The sequence below is a fragment of the Choristoneura fumiferana genome, chromosome 5, assembly GCF_025370935.1.
Source record: "Choristoneura fumiferana chromosome 5, NRCan_CFum_1, whole genome shotgun sequence".
Lineage (NCBI taxonomy): Eukaryota > Metazoa > Arthropoda > Insecta > Lepidoptera > Tortricidae > Choristoneura > Choristoneura fumiferana.
The window spans coordinates 2,939,189-2,964,153 of NC_133476.1; the positions used below are offsets into that span (position 1 = coordinate 2,939,189).

At 35.0% G+C, this 24,965-nt stretch overlaps 1 protein-coding gene across 2 annotated transcripts in view; it reads left to right on the forward strand.

The window, feature by feature from the left end:
* Positions 1-24,965, forward strand: part of Traf4 (TNF receptor associated factor 4) — a 113,239-nt gene that overhangs the window by 59,900 nt on the left and 28,374 nt on the right. Inside the window, exon 1 of one of the 2 annotated variants that reach the window (XM_074087535.1) lies at positions 17,409-17,663. The exons of the other annotated variant lie outside the window; for it this stretch is intronic. Within the exon in view, the coding sequence (XP_073943636.1) occupies positions 17,472-17,663 (192 nt within the window). The 5' untranslated portion in view covers positions 17,409-17,471. Of the gene's footprint in view, positions 1-17,408; positions 17,664-24,965 lie in introns of those variants that run through there. 2 annotated transcript variants of the gene reach the window in all.

The following is a 24,965-nucleotide window of genomic DNA, read 5'->3' on the forward strand; positions in this document are numbered from 1 at the left end:
TCACATCAACCACTTCCCATCTGGTGCAATATAAAAAAAAGTCAAGTTACAGCAGAAACACAGCAGATTAAACGTAAAAGAATATCAGGTCAGTCCTTTGCATAATGTTCAAATCTTCTCGCCTTGTTCTTCGTCTGCCTCGTCCTTGCTGGCCATTCGGTGGCCGCTCTCTGGCAGCCACAAAATGATTGTGTGAGCCCACTTTTTAGGGTTCCGTAGTCAACTAGGTCTGTCTGTCCGCGGGTAAGCTCAGAGACCATTAGTACTAGAAAGCTGTAATTTGACATGAATATACATATCAGTCACGTTGACAAAGTACAATAAAGAAAACTAAAAAAAATTTTTTTAGGGTACCTCTCTTAGACGTAAAGTGGTGGTGATTTTTTTTTCTCGACTAACCATAGGGTTATAGGGTTAGGGTTAGGAGGATATAGATTTTGAGGTATCGTTGGATATAGGTCTTTTAAAACCATGGGGGGTTGCTAAGACAATTTTTCTATTCAGTAATCTGTTTCCGAAATATTCAACTTTAAAGTGCAAATTTTCATTGAAATCGAGCGTCTCCCCCTCTAAAATCTAAACTGTTGGGTGGAAAAATTCGTAATGGTAGTAAATATATCAAATTTACAAGGAAAATTACAGTGGCTAAGATTGCTTGAGAATTATTAGTAGTTTAAGAGTAAATAGCAGCGTGAGGTATAAAATATATGTAAACTTGGAAGATTCAGTACATACGAAATCCTTAGATAAATATTATTTGTTTTTTCGTAATGGCTACGGAACCCTATCCTGGGCGTGTACGACACGCTCTTGGCTGGTTTTAATTAAACGTAACATCAAAAGACGGAGAAGTCCTCTGTTGAACAAAGGCCTCCTCTTTAGAACGTCACAATAAATGAAAACCCGCCACTTGCACGCTACAGAGGATACCTACTAGGTTATAGATATGTTGTGAAGTAAAAATATAAATTTCTAAAAATATTGTTTAAAAACTTTACAAGTTTTACGCCATTTTTATTTCGCTTAGTAAATCTTGTCTATTTCAGTCTTGCCTGTCGATTGTTATTTTTAAACTGTCGCGTGCGAGTACTTTTTGTACTTAATATGGTAAGCGTATTATGAATACCACATACGAGTCCATCGTAATAATATTCTTATGTAGGTAATAGCATTAGAGGACAAAGAAAGACAAATGTCAATGTGAGGCAATTTTTACCAGCTTTCGATCCATAATAGGTCACCTTAAAGTGAAAGCTTTAATCCAGTAGCAACCCATACTACTTAAAACACGCATTAAACTTATCACAAATTATACTTCAAAACTTATGGGCTGTCTGACTAAGCACCAACTGACAATTCTAATAAATGTGTCACTGGCTTTATATTTTTTTTTCACGCACCATCAATGTCACCTCACTATTCCATGATTTAAGAGTTCTCTGCCCTTCCTTTGTTTCGAATTTTCAAAATGAGAGTGACGCAACGGTTTTGAGATTTGAAAATAGAATGTTTACGCGGCAGACAAAGGGGAGTATTACAAATCGTCATAACGGTCGATAATGCGTTTCGAGAGTGACAGTTAATTTATGGAATGCCGCCATTTTGATTGTTTTCACTGAGCGACGCAGGAATTCAGTTCGTAATTTATTGATGGCTGAATTAGAATAGCTCGTTTGAGACGGGGGTTAACGTTTGAATAAATATTAGTACATATTATAAAGTTTTATTAAAAATGCATATTCAAGACTGTCAGCTATATTTTTTGTACATTCGACCGGTACCCACATACTTAAATTAAAGGGTCGTGTGTTCGAACCCAGACTCGCACCAGTCGCACCTCCGAGTTTTTTGGAATTTATGTGCGGAATTACATTTGAAATTTACTATAAGCCGTACGATGAAAGAAAACATCGCGAGGAAACATTCTCACACCTGCGAAGAAATTCAATGCTGCGTGTGATGTTCTCAATCCGCACTAGACCCGCGTGGGAACTACGGCCCAGCCCTCTCATTCTGGGAAGAGGACTGTGGCCTGCAAAGATGAGATGAAAATAAATGCAACCGTGGCCTTCTGAGATTTCTACTTAAAACTACAGCCCTCACAAATCAAAACAAACTAACTCAATAACAAAAAAAAAACATTCAAAATAAACATAATACAAATTACCGACGACATTTGACATTTCGATAAAGCCTCTCAGCAATATTTTTTTTTTTTAAAGCGCTAACCGGACTAATTACGATGACAGTGTGGTTCGTAGCTTAGTCGACTAATTCGTTTGACAGTTCGACTCGTTAATCTCCTTAGTCATAATCGAGGATGTCCCTAGCGGCTGCTGGCGCCGTATCATTTTGGGGTACCGTAACTCAAGTCCAAAGTCAAGTGATTTCTTTGCAAACATATTTGAAACTGGTTACAAAGACAAAGGAAAAAAAAGAGAGAAAAGGTGGTGGGAATTATGATATATAACCTAACCAACAAAAAGTTAGAAAATCCCCGACTGTGTCACTTCAAAGTTCAATAGCTTAAAAACGGCTGAACCGATTTTGATGAAATATATCCAAGAACCATCGCTGGAAAACCTGCTTTCAAATAAAAAAACCGCATTCAAATCGGCCCATCCGTTTAAGAGCTACGGTGCCACAGACGGACACACAGACACACATAGCGGTCAAACTTATAACACCCCTCTTTTTGCGTCGGGGTTTGAAAATAGAGGATTAAAAAGGAATTAAAATCTTGTACATTGTGTCTTAAAAAAATATCGGGTTATGATTCAGTTTAGTATGACTAAAGACCCCTGGAAATGTTTTTCAGGACTTTTTTAAACTACGGTTGACAAAGCTTACTATTAGTAAGATTACTAAGTTACTAATCCTAATGAAGCAAATGTGGAGCACTTTTGGTGTTAAGTTATGAAGAAAATGTAAGGTCAAATATTGAATGATATCAAAATTTGAAATACATATATGTATATATCTATAGAGCTTGATATTTCTGAACGAAATTGTGTATTATAATAACTCATTTTCGACATTTTGCCCCTTACGCAGGTATCGACATGCTTCTATCATAATAAAATATGTTTATGTTGGATCTTATGTGCATATACCGATGCCTAAGTACCTACTTTAATCATCGTCCAACTTTGAAATAATTCGTGCTTTGGAACCTTCGATCCTTGGGTCCGTCTTGCACTTGACTTAATTTTTATTTCTGATGACACAGGCTGACAATCTCAATGCCGGCTATTAAACTTTTTTTAAAAGGCTTTGAAAAAAGGTGTTGGTAATTGGTGAGATTAAGGATTGTTCGTGTGTCCTGTTAATGCTGTAATTTTACTGTCAAAGGCAGATAAATAATTTAATGATTGATAAAAATCCCACTGTACTGTCCTATTATTATTAAAAATGTGCAAGTTTTTGCAATAATTCAGATTTGGAAATTAGTTCTGTTGTTGTTTTTGAATTGAGAAATCAACTTTATGTTAAATAAAAATCATGGCAAAAGAATAGAGAATCCTTTGGTCGTTATTGACGAAAACTTATTAAAATAACTATTGAGTTGACTTCTTGTCAATTTTAGATATATCACTAATTTATTAGTACGTTTATGCAGACGAAGTCGTTAGTAAGGACTTTAACACAATATTTTAATTTTTTTAAACAATCAATTACGTGCAATGGCCTCTTATTTATGCCTAAATTTATGCTTATAATTTAAATTAATTTTTAACTGGTTTATTTACTTCTAACGGTTAACGATATCCGCATTAACCACCAATTGACGCAAATAAACGTTTAAGTGAACGGAAGCAATTGTAATATTTGTAATGGCTAATATCCGTATACGTATTAATTCCTACTGATATGATTAATAGTAATAAATGGTTTTAAATAAAGAGCTATGTATAAGAATAAGCATTACATAGTTCATTAGCTCTTATTTAGCTATACGTACAGGTACAAACATAATAAAGCTTCCAAACTATTGCGCGCAGCAATGTTGTCGCAGAATTAGATTTGAATTTTGAATTCTTCAACCAAAATAGTTTTAATAATTAATTTAAAAACCGACCAAGAGCGTGTCGGACACGCCCGAAATAGGGTTCCGTAGCCATTACGAAAAAAATAAGTAATATTTTTCTAAGGATTTCGTATTTTGTACGGAATCTTCCATGTTCATAGGTATATTTTATACCTTAGGCTGCTATTTACTCTTAAACTACTAATAATTCTCAAGCAAACTTAGCCGTTATAGTTTTCCTAAAAAGTTTGATATACTTAGGTACTACCATCCTGAATATTTTCAAATTTTTCCACCCACCGGTTTAGATTTTAGAGGGGGGGAACGCTCGATTTTCATGAAAATTTGCACTTTAAAGTTGAATATTTCGCAAACAAATCACTAAATCGAAAAATCGTCTAAGCAAACCCCTAATGATTTTAAAAGACCTATCCAACGATACCCCATAAAATAGGGTTGGATGAGAAAAAAACATCACCCCCATTTTACGTCTACTTAAATACAATTTTTTTAGAATTTTTTATTGTATCATTTTGTCGGCATAGTTAACATAGGTCCGTGCAAAATAATAGATTTCTAGCATTGATAGTCCCTGCGCAAAGCCGCGGACTTACGGACAGATAGACAGACATGGCGAAACTATAAGGGTTCCGTTTGTGCCATTTTGGATCCGGAACCCTAAAAATTTGTGCTTTCTGATTAATTATATGAAACACTATCGAAATTGACTTTTCTACACAAAAATAAAAAAATACGTTTAGGTGAATCCGCAGTGAAAAAGATGGAATACCCACTGTTGTACCGCATTCAAATCGGTTCTCCCGTTTAAGAGCTACGGTGCCACAGACATACACAAACACACATAGCGGTCAAACTCACGAGTATAACACCTCTATTTTTGCGTCGGGGGTTTAAAGTATCTGTAATTCTTAGACAATCCCAATTGTAACTGACCCCGAGCTATAACTACCTCGCAAATGTGCTAAAAGACCTTCTCTTCGTACCTCCGTCTTTTTGTCCAATCGAGACAGACATGGTCCATGCGCACACGCACGGGCACATGGTCCTTTAATCACCTTTTGTGACACGCACTGGGAAAGACCGGTGTATCGTACCGTCCCTCTCACTCCCGTATTAAATAATATTAGCGTCAGCGGGACAGCAAGATACGAAGTTAGAATGCACTTCGTAGTGGCCTAGGCAGCTCTGCTAGGATTAGGGCAGACAAAAGGAACGCCCATCGGCGCCCGCGCAGATGCGTGACCATCAGCTGACGCTGTGACGCTTTTAATAGTTAGTGGGACTCGGAATAGAAAAAAGCAAGGGTTCTTTGATCAGTCAGTTCTATGTTACTTTGGGCATTTATTTAAATAAATTATTAGAAAAAAAAACATTTTCGGAGAGTAAAAAAATAAACAAACAAAAATTTATATCACGGTCTAACTCTGAAATTCGAAAATCGAAGTTCGTCTCGTTCTGTCCCTACGACACTTATACTATTTAATACGAGAGCGAGAGGGACGGTACGATACGAACTTCGGAGTAGGCCCTCAGATCAGCATTTGTCCCAAATTAGTTCGGGAAGACTTACTGAATTCTTCTAAAGTGTGGATAAACTTAATTTAATTTTCATAATAAATAATACATTGTACAAGCATGTGAAATTGTGGATATTAATATTAAGATTTGATTGTTGGTTTTATTTTGTTTATTTTAATTTTAGTTGACATTCTTTGTACTATTACATCTGTAGTTATTCTTCTTGTGTAAATTAAATGAAAGAGTAATTACTTGTACAAAGGCTGTGGTAAAACTAATCATTTCACCCAAGCCGCAGGCAAGGGTTGATAGTTGAGGCGAGGATAAAATGAGTTTTATGAACGTGTTATGTATACACTAGTGCGAGTAAATTAAACAGAAACATAGTGAATGTTCTTTACTGTTCGTGTAGTTCTATTTCTATTACAACATTAATACTATTGCATACTTTTATTAATTTAGTAAAATATCCGATTAATTTAGCAACATTATTTCAAGACCTATTACTCGACTACGAATTGCAAAGTTCGAACTTCGTATTTTGCCGTCCCTCTGACGTTAATTATATAAGCGCTCAGTTGTTAACCAATCACAATCCATGCGATCTAATTACCAAAGCGAATGTTTATTTCGAATAATATTAGAATGTTGGATGTTGTTTTTCGTAGATCCGGATTTACCCATCTCTAATCCAATCAAATGCCCTAACAAGTTTCTCAAGTTATGCACGTACCATGTTGAAGTTTCCTCGAATAAAGAAATTTGATGTTGGAAAATCTGTGATTTATTTTTATTTCGCAAAAATAACTGTATTATGATTACTGTTTATATTAATATTGTTGTACAAACGACCAGATATAGTGGAGTTGAAATAAAAAATACAAAAAGCTTGAGGTTCTTAATCATCTTGCCGTGTAGCAATATTTGTATGAAAAATACGAACTTTCGCGTACTTTGGTGTAAAAGTATTTAAGTATATGTTATCGTCTAATTTATATAATTTAACTTATACACGAATTGCAAAGTACCCGAACTTTACACAAGCTTTGCTAAGCCACTACTGCTGCTGACTAGCTGTTCAATTGTTGTAGACGACCATATAGCCTAGTGGTTAGAAAACCTGACTACGAAGCTTGTTCCGGGTTCGATTCCCGTAGATATTTGTATGAAAAATACGAATGTTTGTTCATGTGTTTAATAAAGTCACAAGTCAAAATATATTGAATTTAGGCTATAACAAGCACTTATGAATGTCAAAAAAAAATACCAAAAAAGAAGAATCCGGCAAAAAACTTATATATATTTTTTTAAAAATTTACAATATTTTAAATGATATGTATACATCACATTTTAACACAACTTTATTTTTAACTGTTTCGCTATTTGAAGGGATCGCTAATGCGGATCGGAATTATTTCCAAACTGTCATGAATAATCATTAACTTTAATACGCCATATTAATGTCTTCTTGATAGATCTGAATTTTGTATGTTTATTTGTAATATTTTTATTTATTATAAAAATGACCAGAAAAACTTTTGGTTTTAGTCTGAAGATGAACTTTAAGCTTCCCTGGTTCTAGTATTTGCCGACGTTAGTGGGAAACACATATTTCTATGAATTTCAAATACGACGGCAGGGTTGATATCCTTGGTCTTTAGATATGTATTTAAGTATATGTATCTATATTTATATAATTAAATTTATCCGTTGCTTAGTACCCATAACACAAGCTTTGCTAAGCTTACTTCGGGACTAGGTTCAATTGGTGTGAATTGTCTTATTTATTTTATTTATATTTACGAAGCTTGTCTATTTGTAAAAGGGCATCCTGATTTTTTTAAAAAGAAAAGTGACACATGCTCGTTCAACACTAGATATCCTGACATATTGATTCTATCAAGGATCTATACAATAAAAAGAAAAAAAAGTTACGCCATGTGCATTAAAATTTATAATAATTTACCGGAGTGTATTATATTACTCCCATTGAGACCCTTTAGAAATCAACTGTTTCGTTAGCTTGTCGGAAAGTGTTTTACTCACTGAAGGAATATTTTAACAAAATGTAGATGTTTATATTTAAGGCATGTTTATTCTAAAGATTGCATGCTACAAACAATATTTGTATGACTTTATAAGTTTTGTTTGAGCCTATAAAGTTGGATGGAGTATTTTGATTTGAAATGGGAAGTATTTCGCCATCCATCCAACCTCCGCGCACGTCCTGCTCTATGACGAAACATATAGAGTAAAAAAGATAAAGTGTCGTCTGTCAACTACGACAGCAGCGTTACGCTCCACGTGTTTTTCGCAGCATATATTTAATTATTTTAAAACCCATCGGAAAATTTAGAGCTATACAAGACCGCAGCAATTGCACCATCAAGGGCTTCTGGAGTTAAGGGTGAGTGAATACCAGCTTTTCAGTCAAAAATATTTCCATCCGCCTTTATAGGTAAAACTACAAAGTGTTTTAGGCCAACCTTAAAATAGTCCACTAAACCGCGCAAATAAGTTTAAATGTTTGAAACTAGAATAAGTGTAACATCATAATTGTATAAAAAAACCTACACCTACAACATTTTATGCAAATAAAATATATTTATATTTCTATTTTTCTGTATCATCGTATTGAATTACTATTTACTATGTAAGTAAGATCAAGCGTAACTCTAGTTGCAAGGTCAGTGTTATGTCATTGTCATGACCTTGATTTATGTAATGATCTGACGTTATGATGACATGACGTTCCGTGCCATATAATAATGAGAGGTCGCGTGGCATCGCCAAGGTAATAGCGTAATCATTTGTTACAGTAGGTGCACTTCTGCATATTTGAGAAATCTAGAAAAACTAGCGATGTCTACTAAATTACTGATACATGATGATGTATTCCATCTTAGTCCGGTAGGCTGGCAACAAACCGGTAATCCTCTGGTGTAGCTGTAGTCCATGGGTAGTGGTGCTTGATTACTATAAGGTGGCTCACTTGCTTGTTTGACACCCTATTTCATTAAAAATACTGCTCAGTTAAAAAAAAACTTATCTCTCTCGACGCAAAGTGCCTACAATCACCCGAATTCCACGAATCACACAGACTAGATAACGCGAATTAGCGAGAGAGGAATGGGAGAGGGAGACGCGTCCCTCCGCACCTTACCGGGTGGTTGCTCTGTCTTGAGTTACTTCACTAGTTGTTATTATTACGCTATAGGTACCAAGGCGTTTGTGAAAGGGTCCTTGGCATTGACCTTGATGATGTTAGCACAATTTCAAATAGTCATTCATACTTTACCCAGCAATTTCATTTAAAAATTTACGTAAGTTCAAAAGTGCGACCTTGAGTTGACATTGCTCGTTTTTCATATATTAGACATCAACGATCCAATCACTTTTTTTTAATTTATGACTTTCGGTAAGGAAATAATAAACAACTCGTCAGTGAATGTGCGCGCACGCAAGCAATTACCTCTATCTTTCGCGTGCTATTCAATATGCATTTTCTATTGTTTACAGTGTCTGTATGTTGTTATAGCTATGTCAATGAACTCGGATGCAGATGTGTTTTATTTGCATGTACAGGTTGGACTTTTTAGCCTTCATCTCAGGGGGGTCTATCAGTTTTTTTTTTAAGTCAATATACAGTATGATAGCTGAGGACATTTAGGACATTCTCACTAAAGCAAACGTAGCATAGTTTTAAAACAATTGTTTACGTTAAAACTAGATATTTTTAGAGCATTAGAAAATTTTCATTAGATGATTATCTCGATAGCGTTAAACTTTCATAATAGGTAACTATCTAAGGTGTTAGCTTAAAAATGCTCTAAGTAACATGAACACCAATAGGTAAACATATTTTAGGAGAGCCAAATTATATCAGACCAGAGTGTATCGTTATTTTTATTCTCTAAATCTGCCGTGTCCATCATAAAATGTCAAAAGAAATTATTGGAAAATTTAAATATATATTCTAAAGAGCCTTTGTCAACGATGTATCGTAAGAATTTTATCACCAACTAATCTCTATTCCAATTAGAGGCTATTATCCAGGTGTGGTCCAGGAGCGCGCGGGAATTTCTTTTGTAAACTCTTTGTAACCTCTGTCAATAAGAAATGTCGTGTTGTGGCGTAGCGACGGTAAGAGTTGTTTTTTTGGATTTCTTACTTGTTAGGTAACTAACTGAATAATAAAGACAAAAAGAAAAAAAACAATTGTACATGACATAACAAAAAACAAAATAATGATTAGTAAAAGTATAGTAAAGGTAAAGGTAACAAATATACAAAATGACACCACACTGCGTACATTTTACTTATAAGCAGAGCTCTACCCAGTAATAACCTGATTTTTATATATGGGTAATGCGGCAGTTAAAAGCCTGTATTTTGACGACATACTCGCTACAAATTTGTTCGGAACCCGATTTTTTTTCCAAAAGACTTCTATAATATTTTAACTTTTAACTCCATCTGAAACATAAATAGACATGACCAATATAACGTCCAAAAGGTCAGTAAACCGGATGGTATATACATAATAACCGACATACAACCGATCAGCTGTTCCCTCCCATAAGATACCAGTTTAAAATCTAGTTGGCCAATGACAAGTTTTGGCGTGGTCGGTTGAGGCTGGGGTTACCAGGTTAGATGGTGGAATTTCTTAGAAGTTTCAGTCATTTCACGTCTTAGACAAACTAAATGTTCTGTTTTACAAATTTGTGGCAAATTTAAGAATGTAATTCAAGTTCAAGTCGTTTATTTTGCAATCAGGTGCAAATGGCTTTTTTATACACATTATTTTTTCAAATTACTTATGTCTTGATCACACGAACTAAGGCTTCATAGTTAAAAGTCCATATCATAGTTCCCCTTCTGCAATTATTGTAGTATTAATACTAAATTGCGCACCTACTCGTATATTCAGCTTATCAATAGCCTCCCCTAATATTTGTATTTCTCACATAAGTATTAGCTTTATTGTTTCAAAAATTTATTGTCTGTTACATAAACTACATAGTCCATGGGATAATTAAAAAAAACGCACACGTGTTCTCCGCACGCAGTAACCCCTGTGATAAGCAACATGGAAAACGTCGTATAAACCAATTGATTGCGTTGAATTATCGACCTAGATTAATGTTTTATGTGTCTCAAAAGGCACATTTTTAAACTTCGCTGGAGATGCACTATGACTTTTGGAGATAGACCTTTCAATTGTTGTATTGTAGGTAACTACTAATGTTTAAAGATATATTTTTTTAATTCTATTGTTCCAAAATGGACCCGGAAATGGTCTTGAACCCCCATTACGGGTAATTAAGTGTTGAGTTCCATTATCGGGCGGTAAAAGCAGTTAAATGCAAAAGATAAATAAATTATTTACACTTCATTACGAAATGGGATATTTTCCCTCTGGCCCTTTTAAAAGACTTCTCGTAACTGCCTAATAGTTCTGGTAACTTATTTTGTCCAGTACCTAATTTGTTTGCATTAGAATACTTTGTATCAAACTGACAGGAAAACACACACAATACGCATGTTTTATACTAAGTAAATAAAATTTCACTTTCAAAGTTAGCTTTTGGCTAAATCATAATTAAGCATTCGTGTCGCACAGGAGTAACCGTTTGCCGTGATATATTATGTAGGTAGTTAATAGGCGTTTTTGTAACTTCTCAGGATATATTCTACACATACACTTGAAATTACATTTTAAATTTATCGCGAGCTTTACGGTGAACGAAATCATCGCGAGGAAACCTGCACAAACGTGCAAAGCAATTCAATGGTGCGTGTGAAGCTTTCAATCCACACTTGGCCCGCGTGGGTACTACGGTCTAAGCCCACTCGTTCTGAGAGGAGGCCTCTGTCCAGTAGTGGGTCGTATATAGGCTGGGATGGGATGGATGGGTGGAGGACATATCCTAAAATCTCAAGATTTTGAGACTCTTTTCATGAATTTGTGTAAATCTCTAGACAAAATTAAAAAAATATATAGGTACTTACCTATATTTTTAGACCTTTTAATATGAGCGAGTGAGAATCGCGATCCTCAGAGCAAGACCTCAAAGCAAATTCCCACAATTTATTTCCCACGTGATTGGTTCCGAACATTTAAATTTTTCATCAGAGGACCCTACGCACATAGGCGTTAACGACATATAAGAAGTTCGACAGTTAGCAAATGCATAAAGTGAAGACATATCAATCTGTAAATATAACAATCAACCGTTATAGTCATCTCAAACATCTCTTAAATTATTTTTATGGCCAACATGTGGCGAAATAAACCTCTTTCGTGCAGCTGCTGGGAAAAAACAATAACCTATAAAGCTGACCGGCATAGATTCCTAAGAATTAATGGGTAGAATGGTGTAAGCGACATTAAAATGCAACAATATAATGTTAACGACAACAATCATAATGTAAATTATTGTTATAATGTAAACAATGTAATTGTTTCTAGTTTAACAATATAATTGTTTTAAGCTTTCACGATTTTCAAATATTAACATACCTACCACACCCGCGATGTAATAGCGATGATATTGGTTAAATTATGTTGACATTTCGTCGCTGCCATGTGGTCAAAATTATACCAATTTTCGTTGAGAGTCCCGGATGTGGAGTTATCAATATAGCAACAAAATACTACCTAAGTTGTACTTAGGTATTGCCATGTAAAATTTCATCACATGGTAAATGGAATTAAATCAAAAATATTCAGAACTTTACCAACACTGATTCCTTTAATCTGTATGCAAATCCATCAAATGACGTATGAACTTTGTCGCTTACACCGTTTCTGCGTTAGCATGCTTGTGCGACCCACATCCTTACAAATTAGCATCGCGCAGTAAACGACGTAAATAACACTTATTATGGTTAGGGTGGCACCCTTGGACTCGTTAAGTTTGAAAGTCGAACGTTTTGAATTCAAACTTAAAACCGTTAAAGAGCAAAACTACGCTACTCCAATTACGGTTAGGTTTTTATTTTTTAGGGTCAAATTATTTGGTTTGGAGTTAACTAATTGATTAGAAACTACATAATTATTTTAACACTTTGTCAGCGTTATTAAAGTCACTTATGAAAAATTACTACTTTTAGCACTAACAGTCTCTGTGCTAAGTCGCGGGTGGACGGACGGACAGACATAAAGGTTCATCGTAGGACTACGGAACTTATAAAAAAAGCTAAGTCTTCTTTTTTTTAATTTTGTCGTTTGTTGTATTGTACCGTTTTTGTCAAACTTAAAACCTAAAATAGCTAAAAGTGCCTGCCTACTCCATTTGGGAATACAGGCGTGATGTTTGTGGGTTGTGTGTCTGTAATTTAGTCGTTACTGCCGTAGCTGTAAATCCAACTCGCACTTGGCCAGTTGTTTTAATTCAAAAGCGGTTCGTTAAGGGTGCGACGAGATGCGAATCTCTAACAATGCGCGTGCGCTTCCTGAGCCACGTGCGCGCGCAGCTGCCGCCCGCAGCGCGTTTTGTTCCACGGAAATGAGAAACAGTCACTTTCGAGAGCTTACATAATAAGTGGAACGTTCCTGGCCATTTTATTGATATATTTTTTACGAAATAGGGCACACAAAGAAAGAAAAAGTCACATGTATGTCAATTTTAATTGGTGTAAAAAATGCCAAGAGGGAAATATTGCAAAGGAGTTTTTTTTTACAGATTTGTGGAAGTGAAAGTCACCGTTATGATAGAATTTGAAATTGTAATATAATTTTAAATTAGTGGCTTTGTGGGCTGTAGACCTCGTGCGCGTTTTAAAATAACGAAAAACATTATGTATATTAATAAAAAATGAATCACCATCAATACATTTTTTTATGTGCAATAATGTTTAGTTTTTTTTTATTCAATATTTATTAATATTACCTAGGTATATTACAAGAATTTATATTGAAGTCCTCAAAGATAATCATACGATTAATAAGAATCAATCAAATAACGAAATAAAAACAATTAAAAAAAGAATTATTCTCCACTAGGGATTATGCATCATAAAGAGTTTATATGGGTACCTACATACATACAATACTCAAGTTATCTGCATGGGGGACCCATACAAATCGAAGAAGCTGCCCCTAAACTATCTTAATTACATCCCTCCCCTACGCAACAGCATTCAAAGACTACCCTCTTTTTCAACAAAGACACCACGAGAGCCTCTGAGTGGGCTCACAAAAACAGGGGTTGTCTGAGACAAAAGGGTGATACGACCCTTTTTTTGTAGAAAAACCCACTGTATTGTAGATTATAGACATAATGCTAACGTAAAATTTATAAGATGTTCATTTGACCGCTGAGACAGAGAACAACCGTTTTTAAACTCCATTTGTTTACTTTTTATAATGTTTTGAACGTTGCCAACTTTCAATCTTAATTCCAAATTATCCTGAATTTAATCATGTCTTATTATTGCTATAACTAGATGCCCTTTGACTTTTTTTTTTACGTAAAACTGAGCGCGATTGACCCTTATCTCACCTGATGTTAAGCGCAGAATGAGGCCAAAGGTGTATCCCACCGGTTCAGTAACAGCCTATTCACTCTAGCCTCGAAGAGCCCAAAATTGTATTTTTCCGGAAATACAGACTACGGGAGCGAATTCCACCACTTGACTAGACCATGGCCGCGGAGCTCCGTCAACCATGACCTAATTATGTAATAAACAATCATCATCATCAATACTACCTAGGTATTATAGTGCCTTGCCTAAAGAGTTCCAATAATAATTGGCAAATAAATCATCATTATTATTATATTATTATTGTCGCTGGCAAATAAATAATAATAATAATTATTGTACCCATTATTATTAATAATAAAAATAAAAAAGCTAATCGTTCAAAGATTGGATAAATAATAATTTAGTCAAATTCAAACAAGGATTAACAGTACAGTCAGCACCAATATTTGACACAACAAAGCGTGCATCTGATGGGACTATATTTCTGGGGCTGGTTTGACGTGTCAGATATTTTTGCACTCCGCTGTGGCAGATATTATTAACCCTAAACTTGGCAACTCGTTGGATTCTTGTAGAGGTAATTTAAAAAAAAACAAAAAGATGATCTAAAATTACGTATCTTATTAGATACTCTGCCATACAGGTAACTATAGATTTTTGCTAACCTATTTCCAAAACGGAAAAGGTCAAGTCATTAGGCGCAATTATTTTTCGAATTGATCTTTCGGACAATAAATAATAAAACATCGAAAGTTTTAGTCGAACCGGAATTCGAACAACCTTTTTATTGATTTATATGGGTAATCAATAATTTCACTTTATTTTCATAGTCTCCCCATAAAGAAATACCTCAATTAAGTTTAAACTTTGACATTCTCTAACACATGAGGGTGCGCGTGCGCTTAAAACGGCACTAAATACGTGTACGAAATTAGTCTCACGTCAAACCCATTGTGCTCGAACTGTACTATTTTTAGGATCATAAATTATATATTCAAACCGTAAAATACCGCCCTGTCTGTTTACCTACAAGCTTATTACTTGCCTTGGGATCGAAATAGGTTAGTTCTGGGTTAAAACGTACATTGTGCTTTAAGGGCGGTAAATAAGGAATTACGAACGAGTGTCTATTAGAAGTCCCAAGTCGAAGACTGAGGGCTTTAATGAGTCGATGTTCGTAATTCTAGTACCGCCCCACATACAATGTATATCATCACATGTGCCAGTAAAATTGTATATTTGTAAAAGACAAAACTCTTGAGCAGGGCCAGCACCCCGCCGCCCTCCCCCTCCCGCAGCATGTGCCGGACGCGCGTGCGCAGGTCCTCCTGCAGGTCGTGCAGTAGCAGCAGTACGCGCAAAGACTCATTTACCGACCAAGGGTTTCATGACAAGAAAAAAGGTTCAGAGTTTTAATTGGGGGGTTGCAACCTTGCAACCAAGGTAGCCTGCGTGTAACGACACTGTTTACGAGCAAGTGTGATGAAAAACATATTATTAATAAGTGGTCTGTCGGTTAGTTTGTCAAAAATATTGGTCACGCATTTCTTTTGTCAATCATACAAAAACTACAAGGTAAATACAGTCAAAGTTCGGGAGTCGGTATCCGTTCAAGTCTGTGGCCCCGTAGCTCTCAAACGCATAGATCGATTTCGATATGGTTTTTTATGTGAAAGAGGATTTCCTTTCGGTGGTTCTTAGCTAAGTATGATAAACATCGGTTCAGCTGTTTTAGTGATTTTGAACTTTCAAATGGCAATTTCGGGGGTTGTTATTTTTTTAAGTTGGTTGGGTTGTGTAACAAGTTAAATCAACTAACTAGAATTTGTATGTGTTTACCAATAAGTAAGTGTCTACAATATAACATTTTCAAATTTTGACTAAGTTTAAATCCACTTATACTAATAGCAATAGCTTAATGTGCTTTATCACATCTCATCTCTATTACTTGTTTTAAATACAGCTTTTGTAAGTTTTATTAGTAAAAACCTTAGGTACCTAGTGAATTTAGAACAGCTTTACTATTCCTTAAGTGCCAATTTTGGATGTATCTTTTGTAACTAAAAATATCCTTATTATTTCAAAGGACTGTTACAGTCAAGTGTAAAAATATGAACTTGTTCAAAGTTTCAAAAATAAGTACCACAGTCTTATTCCGACGCAATAAGGCCGTAGTAACAATTATTTTGGAGTGGTTCGAATAGATACTTATTTTTGCACTTGACTGTACATAAACATTCTACTTACATTAGTAATTTTTTTAAAAAATTTTTTTATTCGAATGGATGGCAAACGAGCATGTGGGTCTCCTGATGGTAAGAGATCACCACCGCCCATAAACATCAGCAACACCAGGGGTATTGCAGATGCGTTGCCAACCTAGAGGCCTAAGATGTGATACCTCATGTGCCAGTAATTGCACCGGCTGTCTTACTCTCCACGCCGAAACACAACAGTGCAAGCACTGCTGCTTCACGGCAGGATTAGCGAGCAAGATGGTGGTAGCAATCCGGGCGGACCATGCACAAGGTCCTACCACCTGTAAAACCTGTAAATTTGTTCGACATTGGCTTTTTTATAATCTTAATTAGTGTTTTACTGTGAGAAATGTAGTAAAATGTTTTGTTGCTTGACGAAGGTGACGTTTAATTAACGTTTTGTTTTATAACTAACTACAAACTGTCATTATTAAGTCAAACAATAATATTCAAGTATATAAATACATAAAACTATGGGTGGGAATTGGTCAACTATTAAAAAAAGCAAAGTAAGTACTTACCTAATTTCTTACAAGTTAATGACGATGATTATTATTTGTTACAGGTAAGACGAAATGATCCAGTAAACCATCTACCATTTACCTACTTTACGTCCCACTGTTGGGCAGAGTCACGGCCCACACCCAAAAAAGTAGAGGGGCAGTTCACCTTTTTAGATTTAGGTACTTAAAATTAAACCTAATTTTTTTCAATAATAAATAATTAGAAATAAAGTAAACCCTACCTAAAAATTTCCTCGTTGCCAAAAATGTTTTCATTTCGATAATAATTAAGGTTTCCCGTTTTTATGATTCAATCAAATAATTTATTCACCTTAATAATAAAATCGATACCTATTATAGATATTTCCAAAATTGATAAGTAAGTACCAACAAAAAATAACTCAAACTATCCAAAAACGTAATAAAAAACCTCAAACGCAAAACGCTACGATTACCACAAAACTGCATTCGCCCAAACTTGACCATTCAAGTCTAAACTGCAATTCCATATCAATAAACAAAAGACTGCACGGCTTGCATCCTCCCCCCGAGGTCGCCTCGCCGCGACAAGCCTCCGCCATTCGGCCGCCGACCTCCGCCGAGTGCGTACGCGCCGCGTTAGTGTCAGTGAAGTGTTCATGAACTGCCAAGATGGTCCGCTCTCTGTCTCAGTGGACAAAAACCCTAAGCTTCCCTTCGAGATTGTCACCCAATCGCACATCGAAGGAGAGTGTCGTCAATGTACAACCAGCGTCTCCCGGGGTCTCGCCCACTCCCAGTGCGTCTTCTCTCCCCCAAGGATCTGATAAAACCATCTCGCCGATCACAGAGATCAGCCAAATTGTAAGTGGAAATTTATTTTAGAAAATTATAGGGATAGAAGAGGATTTTCATTTAGGATATTGCAGCTGCCGTGCTATGCATATCCAGCACCTCATTTGCGTTAAGTGGAGTTCAACTTTGTTGAATGAAAACTATATTCAAAATATTTTGTAAGTAAAAAAAATGTTTACATTTTTTTTAAGACCAAGTTTTGGAATTACGGAGACATGTTTTGTGAGTTGGGAAAATATCGCAAAAGTTGCCAAAAACTTAATTAAGACATATCCTTAACCTTAATTCGGTTTGTGGCCGGTTGATGATGATGGCTCTTATTACCACACATGGCGACATCACCGGCATTGTGCTCGTCACTATTAGGGTATTACACCATCAATTGTTTATTTTCAAGGCGTTCTTGCAAAAATGTGGTCCTCTAATGTCAATACAGGGCTAATTGGAAAGCAATTGTGTTGTTTGGGTTATCTCAACGATTTTTACAGCATTTGAAAAACAATTTCCGACTTTTTTTGTAAATTACACAAAAAATCTAACTTTATAAATAAGGTGAAAAGTATTCAAGCACCTGCATACGATATTTATATATATGTCACATAAACAGCACTGTTAGAATCCAATCCCAAAAAGGTCTTCTACGTGTTCCCAATCCAAATAACGCATCCATATTAGCGCACCATAACTCCATACGGAGGAAATGAATCGGGACCGATTCCTTCCCATTCGACATTTCGCCTCATACATAATACATCGCTGGCTTTGTTTGAATACAAATACCACTTTTACTTGGCGAGGCCGCGTTGTATGGTGTCTGGTGTTGAGTAACGATGGTGTGCCGGCGCCGTGGTGGGTTGGAGCCGGTGTGACCGTTATGTCCCCCTTGCACTCACCTTGGCAAGGCCGCTCGGAGATGCGAGTTTTTGCAAGGCACATGACTTTCACCGATTGAGACACCTTTCTAAATATTTCAGTCTTAGGTCTCAGGTCTTTCTAATCGAACACTACAGTTCCATTGGCACGAATAAGTATTTGTTATTATTTAAATTATCAGACAGGCAGCGCAACTGATAGACTGTCTGTCTGTCTGCCTGTATCTAGCTGTTCCTTCGTCAAGTATTCTTTGTACTGTTAATGTGTTGGGTCAGCCGGTTCTTAAATTGAATCACATTCAGTGCTGAGACTACATGTTCTGGTAGTTTGTTCCATGTCTTGACCACTCTGTTACATAAGAAATGTCTGCGAGGATTGTTGTGCGATCGTTCTGTAGATAGTTTACTTTAAATTGGTGGCCTCACAGGCGACTGTTGTTATTAAGCTTGAACAAGTTATGGAACTCCTGTAGGTCGTAATATCCGGTAAGGAAAGGCCAAATTTTTGGACCCGTTGTTTTACGGATTGCAGTTGTCACATCGCCAAAAAAAAAGAAATTCACACAACAAAATTGAAAAGTTTCGTGTAGGTACAATCAGCCAAATATGTGGTCTACCACCCTAAAGTTGATAATCGTTTGCATGTCATAAAACAATAATGCCAATAGACGTGCCTGTCAACTTGAATGTTCCACTTTAGCGACATATTCATTTGATAGGAACTTGTTTAAAAATTGGTAGGCCACTTATTTGGCTGATGGTACAAACATACTCGTAGTTTTAAAATAAGTCATATTCATTCATGAAGTTTTTTTTTCTATTAAGCATCTTTATTACTTCTTTTGAAATCTGCACTTACAAACTAAAAACAAAGTTTAAATGTTGACTAATAGATACAAAGAGATAGATAGAATTAGAATTAGAATTAGATTGAATTTACTCGAAAATGAAGCACATACTTAGGATAATAAAGAATGTACAGTAGTAAAAAATCTAATTTAAATTTAAAGAATGGTGAAAACTGTTATAACAGTCTTTTTTTTTTATTTGTCAGTAAACTACAAAAATCTTCAATTGTATACCTAGGTTTGCGTAACTTTTAAAGCCATAGATTAAAACAATGAATGGAACTTTCATTGTTACACGTATATAGATAACGCCTTTTGTACAGTTGAATCACTAATTACGCAGATTTAAGATAAAACCTGTGCAACACTATAATTCACTTTCCCTTGTATGACCACACCTTTACGTTTTAGTTCCACTATAAAACACTGATGGTTGAAAAAATAAAATAACGTGTAAAATAATTTGCATAAATGTTGCCAATTTTCAAGTTGAAATTTAATTGTTCGCTAATTTGATCATCGTAAAATTTGTGATTGGTTGTTTATGTTTTTTTTATTAACTAATAACGAGAGAATATGATCTGATACTTTTTAAAGAAAAGGTTCGGTATTCTACCTAAATGTTCGATCCGAATTAAGTTTTATTCTTTAAGGAGAATAAATTAATATTTAGAGTTTATAGGTTCGTATATTTAGAATTTTCAAAGATCTAATACTTTCTTATTTTAAAATAAAACTGGGGCATGGTGGCACCAAACGCCTATTAAAAAAACAATCTATCGGTCAAATCAAAATTACCTTACGATGACGATTTTTTTACACTCATGAGTAGCTTACTATCAACTATTCACTAAAAATGTATTGTATAAAATGTACAACAAATGAAACAATTTAATGACATTGTATTGAACAGAATATGACTAACGAAACACTTTTAAGCCCACCATAACTTGTCAAGCTCCATGACACAGTAAATTGAAAAAGTAATAAAACATCAGCAGTAAAGAAAGCCATCAATATACTTATTTTGGCTTTATAGTGCATGCCGGTGCTTTGACGAATTTAAAAAGTTAAATTTAAAAAGTTATTTGACGTTTCATTTATTGGCGGTAAAACATTAAAGACTCGGGCACACAAAGAGCAGCAGACCTAAATACGCTTGATATTTTGAAATAACAATAAGACTTTCAGGTTTTTCAACACGTATTAGGTACCTCGAGGATACTAATAGGTACATACCTCAAATAGTTTTATTATTTTACTACGTAGGTACCTTTTTTTATAGCTTTTATTTTAGGTATTTCTAGGTAAAATTTAATTCTAAAATTTAAATTTTGTTGCTCCCAAACAATAACAAAAATTGCCCGTGCTTGCAAATATATTTTCACTAAAATGTTACCTCTCTATTCAGATCTTTTTGCGATTGGTATTGTACCGAGTACGTCAAGGACCTTAGTGCAAATTCCTGTAGCAAGGAATGCGTTTGATTGCAACGGCACACAACGATGGCCCGTTAAACCTCACGGCTGAGAAAGTATAAAGTATGTAAAGTTACTTGCATTCTTGATAAAATGGATAGTAAATTAGCGATATCGAAAAGGTCACTTGTCATAGGCACGAGCCCACCAGTAGTTTATGATCTTCTTGCTTTAGAGCACTTAAAACAGTATTATTTTCTTCTTTTTATTCCTTTTTTTGCAAACATAACCTAATATTTCCGGCCAGTACTTTTTTGACATACTTTAGTAAAGTTAAGTACAGTCGTCAAAACTTTTAATGTTCTTAACAACTGGCAACATTCCTTCGCCTAAATGACATTTCAAGCTGATGATCTTTCAATACGTTATGAGTAAATCACGCATGCGCTAATGGACGTCGCAGGCGCAGCTTTCTTCCCACCTCTGAATCGGTCAAATGGTTATAGCGTGATTCACATTATGCCAACTAGATTGACTTTCACGAAATGATAAGCTTAAAAACTTAATGGCTCCCAACTCCTTACTAAAAGCAGATGTCACTTCTTGGTATGATTATAATAACGTTGAATTGATTTTATTACTTATGTCATGTAAACAGACATTCGATGAAATTAAACAGTTTTCGCATAGCTTTATGATTTTACGAGCGTATCGCTGAAAAACATCAAATTGGGAACACGTCCATAAACCCGTACATAAATCCGCATTTTCTTTTATGATTCTTACAATGTTATTAAACTTTACATACGTAATATATTTCCGGCATGGCAACACTTTTTGTAGCGTAAACTGAAAGTGCAGGGCGGCCATATTTATTAGGTATTTTATTATGTCTGTGGCGGAACGCACATCTGCGTGTCAAATTCCATAGTGCCATGTGCAAGCTACTGGCTGGTGGGAAGTCAGCCGTGCACACATGACTTGAAAAATAAAGTTATGTAGATTTGGAACGGTTGTGCTTTGTTGGTTTTGGGTTAGGTTGGCACATGGTCTATGCGTGGCATCTTTTGTTTCGATGGTTGCTATATGTAATTAAATAAAACATGGCGCAATGATTTTAATACAGGCATTCTTCTTTATAGAAATTCACGAACCTGATATAGTAAAATGTACCTATGTTTTGACTGTAGGGCAAATGGTGAAAGTAACATACCAAGACAAATTAATGTTAAATAATAATAAGGGGTACTTAATTAGAGACTGCAATATTAGTATATAGAGCCTTTGGCCAGTAGTAGGGGACTAAGGTCAGTCTGTTAAAAACTTCTAGTGTTTTTGTGATTAACTTTTTTCTGAAAAATCACGCTAGCTTTTTTGCTGTGCTACGTTGATGATTGCATTGAATTCGAAATAAAAACTGCATTGAGTTCATAACCTATGCTGTAATTACTTCAGTAAGTGGGTACAATATTGAACAGGCAGTGGACCATAGATAAAGGAAGAGGGTGGTTTTTTTAGCGTCAGCTGTTCGTAAGTGTGGCGAAACACGACACCCATACCATACAAAAGGCATAAATAATAGAGATTTTCAACGGAAACTTTTTTATACTTTTTTATTGCAATGTTTTTATGACATATGTTGTAATTATTTAGGGTTATAGCGTTTTTAAATTTTATTCACGCGTCATTTTAAGCGTACATTAAGACTTTCGCAAAAAATATTAAAGCGAAAATATCACTGATATCAAATATCGCGATTGGCGAGTAACGGATACGATACGCGATATCCATTGTCACGATATCAGAATACGAGCCACAAACATCCAGGGACCGGATATGAGGAAAAAAAAGATGGAGATATTTCCGGGTTGTATTAGCCTAACGAAGGATTTGCTTGATTATATTTAACTAAGTAAATCTGGCACAAGAGATTTGGAAATAAAAGTTCTTAAGATACAGTACAGATTATCGCAGTAATAATATTTTACATTTCGCACTAAAAGAGAGAGTATATATTTGACTTAAGAAGTTAAAAACCTACTACCTACTGCTACCTGGCCATTATCAGCAATACTTATTAAAAATAAATTTCGAACGTTCGAAATTCCAGAACGGCACCTGCCGTAAGCAGATGCTATATACCATAATGGAAGGAAAGCCGCGTTTTAATGTATAAAATTTGGGAACGCACGCACCAAAGAGAACAGCTGACGTTAAAAAAATAATTTAGTACCTGGTTCGAGAGGATTTATACACAAAGCTTGATGTCAATCAGCTGAGCAGATGGTATAGAGGCTTTCAGATTTTGTTGGTATTTGATATAAAAACTTGGAAAGGTGGTTTCGCGAAATATGTGGAATAATACAAAAGAGAAGCGATAAGATTCGAAAAAGACACATACCTATGTAAGTACAAAAATCTCTATTTTTTTTTTGATATGATATTGTCACAAAATAATTGTTGTAAATTAGGTCAAAATTGTTATGGGTTTATGTTTTGGGACATTTCTGAATCTGTTTACAAAAATTAGTTCCTTTAAGAAAAATCTGACTTCCTTGTTTAGATTATAATTTTTATGGAGCCATATTAAGCGACTCAAAGGTACTTGAGATTTATTTATAAAAGGTACAAACAAAAGCCCTTTCTGGTTGAGGAAGTCTGCTTCTTATCCGAACTGTTTATTGATCTACGTCTAAGGGAGCTTCTATAGCTTCCCCTTTGTAACCTTTTAAATTGTAAACAGATTTTAATGGCAAAGTTCCTTTTAACAATTGGTTTATTTTGCATTTGTGTAGGTGTCATCATTGCTTGCTAACTTAGCTTTCCAGTAACATATTTTTCAGTTGGGAACCTCTTTCATTATTTATAATCTTTTCTTCTCGTCTGTATTAGTCGATGATACGATATTATGGTTGCTTTTAAGTATGCATTCGATAAAAAAACAGTAAATTAATGTCATCCTTAATTTATCCTAATCGCGAAGATCGATCCGTTTGGGTTCCATTTCAGTTTTTTGGTAAATTTTACGTTACATCCACTTAATAACGGGTTTTGAAACAAAAATCTCGAGTCAAGCAAAAAGTTTGATTTCAAATTACCTTTAAGTGGTCAAAACGGTACCTACCCCTTCTGCCTTTTTTCCGCTTAATGGTAGTCGAAATAAGAATGGTATCAAATTTATAACTTTTAATCACTCAAACTTCATAATTACGCTACAATACTTTTTGACAGGGTATCATTTTATGATTTTGGATCGGTAATCGATGATAATGATGTAATTGATTTAATTATTGTATCGTTAGACGTAATTGCTAGGCGTGATGATGATTCTAACAGTAATGATCTTCATAAGCCTCTGTTATTAATCGAGGATGGTCTCTCATGAGAAAGGGTAGGTACAATCGTTACCAAATGTATACAATTAGTCCTTTGTCTCTCTAACTTACGTTAAAAAAATGGTATTGGTAGCACATTGGTTTTATTAAACTGACAGTGTTCTGCATCATTATGATTTTAAACGTGATTTATTCTTATAATCACCTGTCAATAACTAATGAGCGAAGACTTACATAGGTACATCCAATTAGTCAGTGGCTACTTAAGCTTAGCACTTTAATGAGACATGACAATGCTTAAGTCGTACTTAATCTTTTGTTAGTTGATCGATCCCATGGGAACTTGGTTACAAAGGGAATATAATAATGAGACTTATATCATTATTTTGGACTCCATTATTTGTTCCATCATGACGTTATCACAGGGAAATTATCGTTATTATTTATCTTTTCTATCTTTATTCCGCCCACTACCGGCTGCAATGACTTTTTCGTGAACTGAATTGTCATTCTTAAATACGTTTCTGTTTCTGGTAAATCTCCAACATCATTTTGAACTTAATTTAAACACTTAAATGTAATGAATTCCCTTATTCATTTTGAAGAAATTGATTATTTTTATCAGCTATTATATCATTAGTTGCAAGCCACTGCAATTATTTGATAAATATTCCTTTCACATAATATTGTCAAATTTTCTTTCTTTTTTCTTTTACCAAAGAAGATGTTACAATAAAAACGTTATCATGCTAAGTACTAATCTAATTTGGTGCTTTACAATATTATCGTTTCATTAAATCTCCATTGTGATGACCCGGCAACACGGAAGCTTCTAATA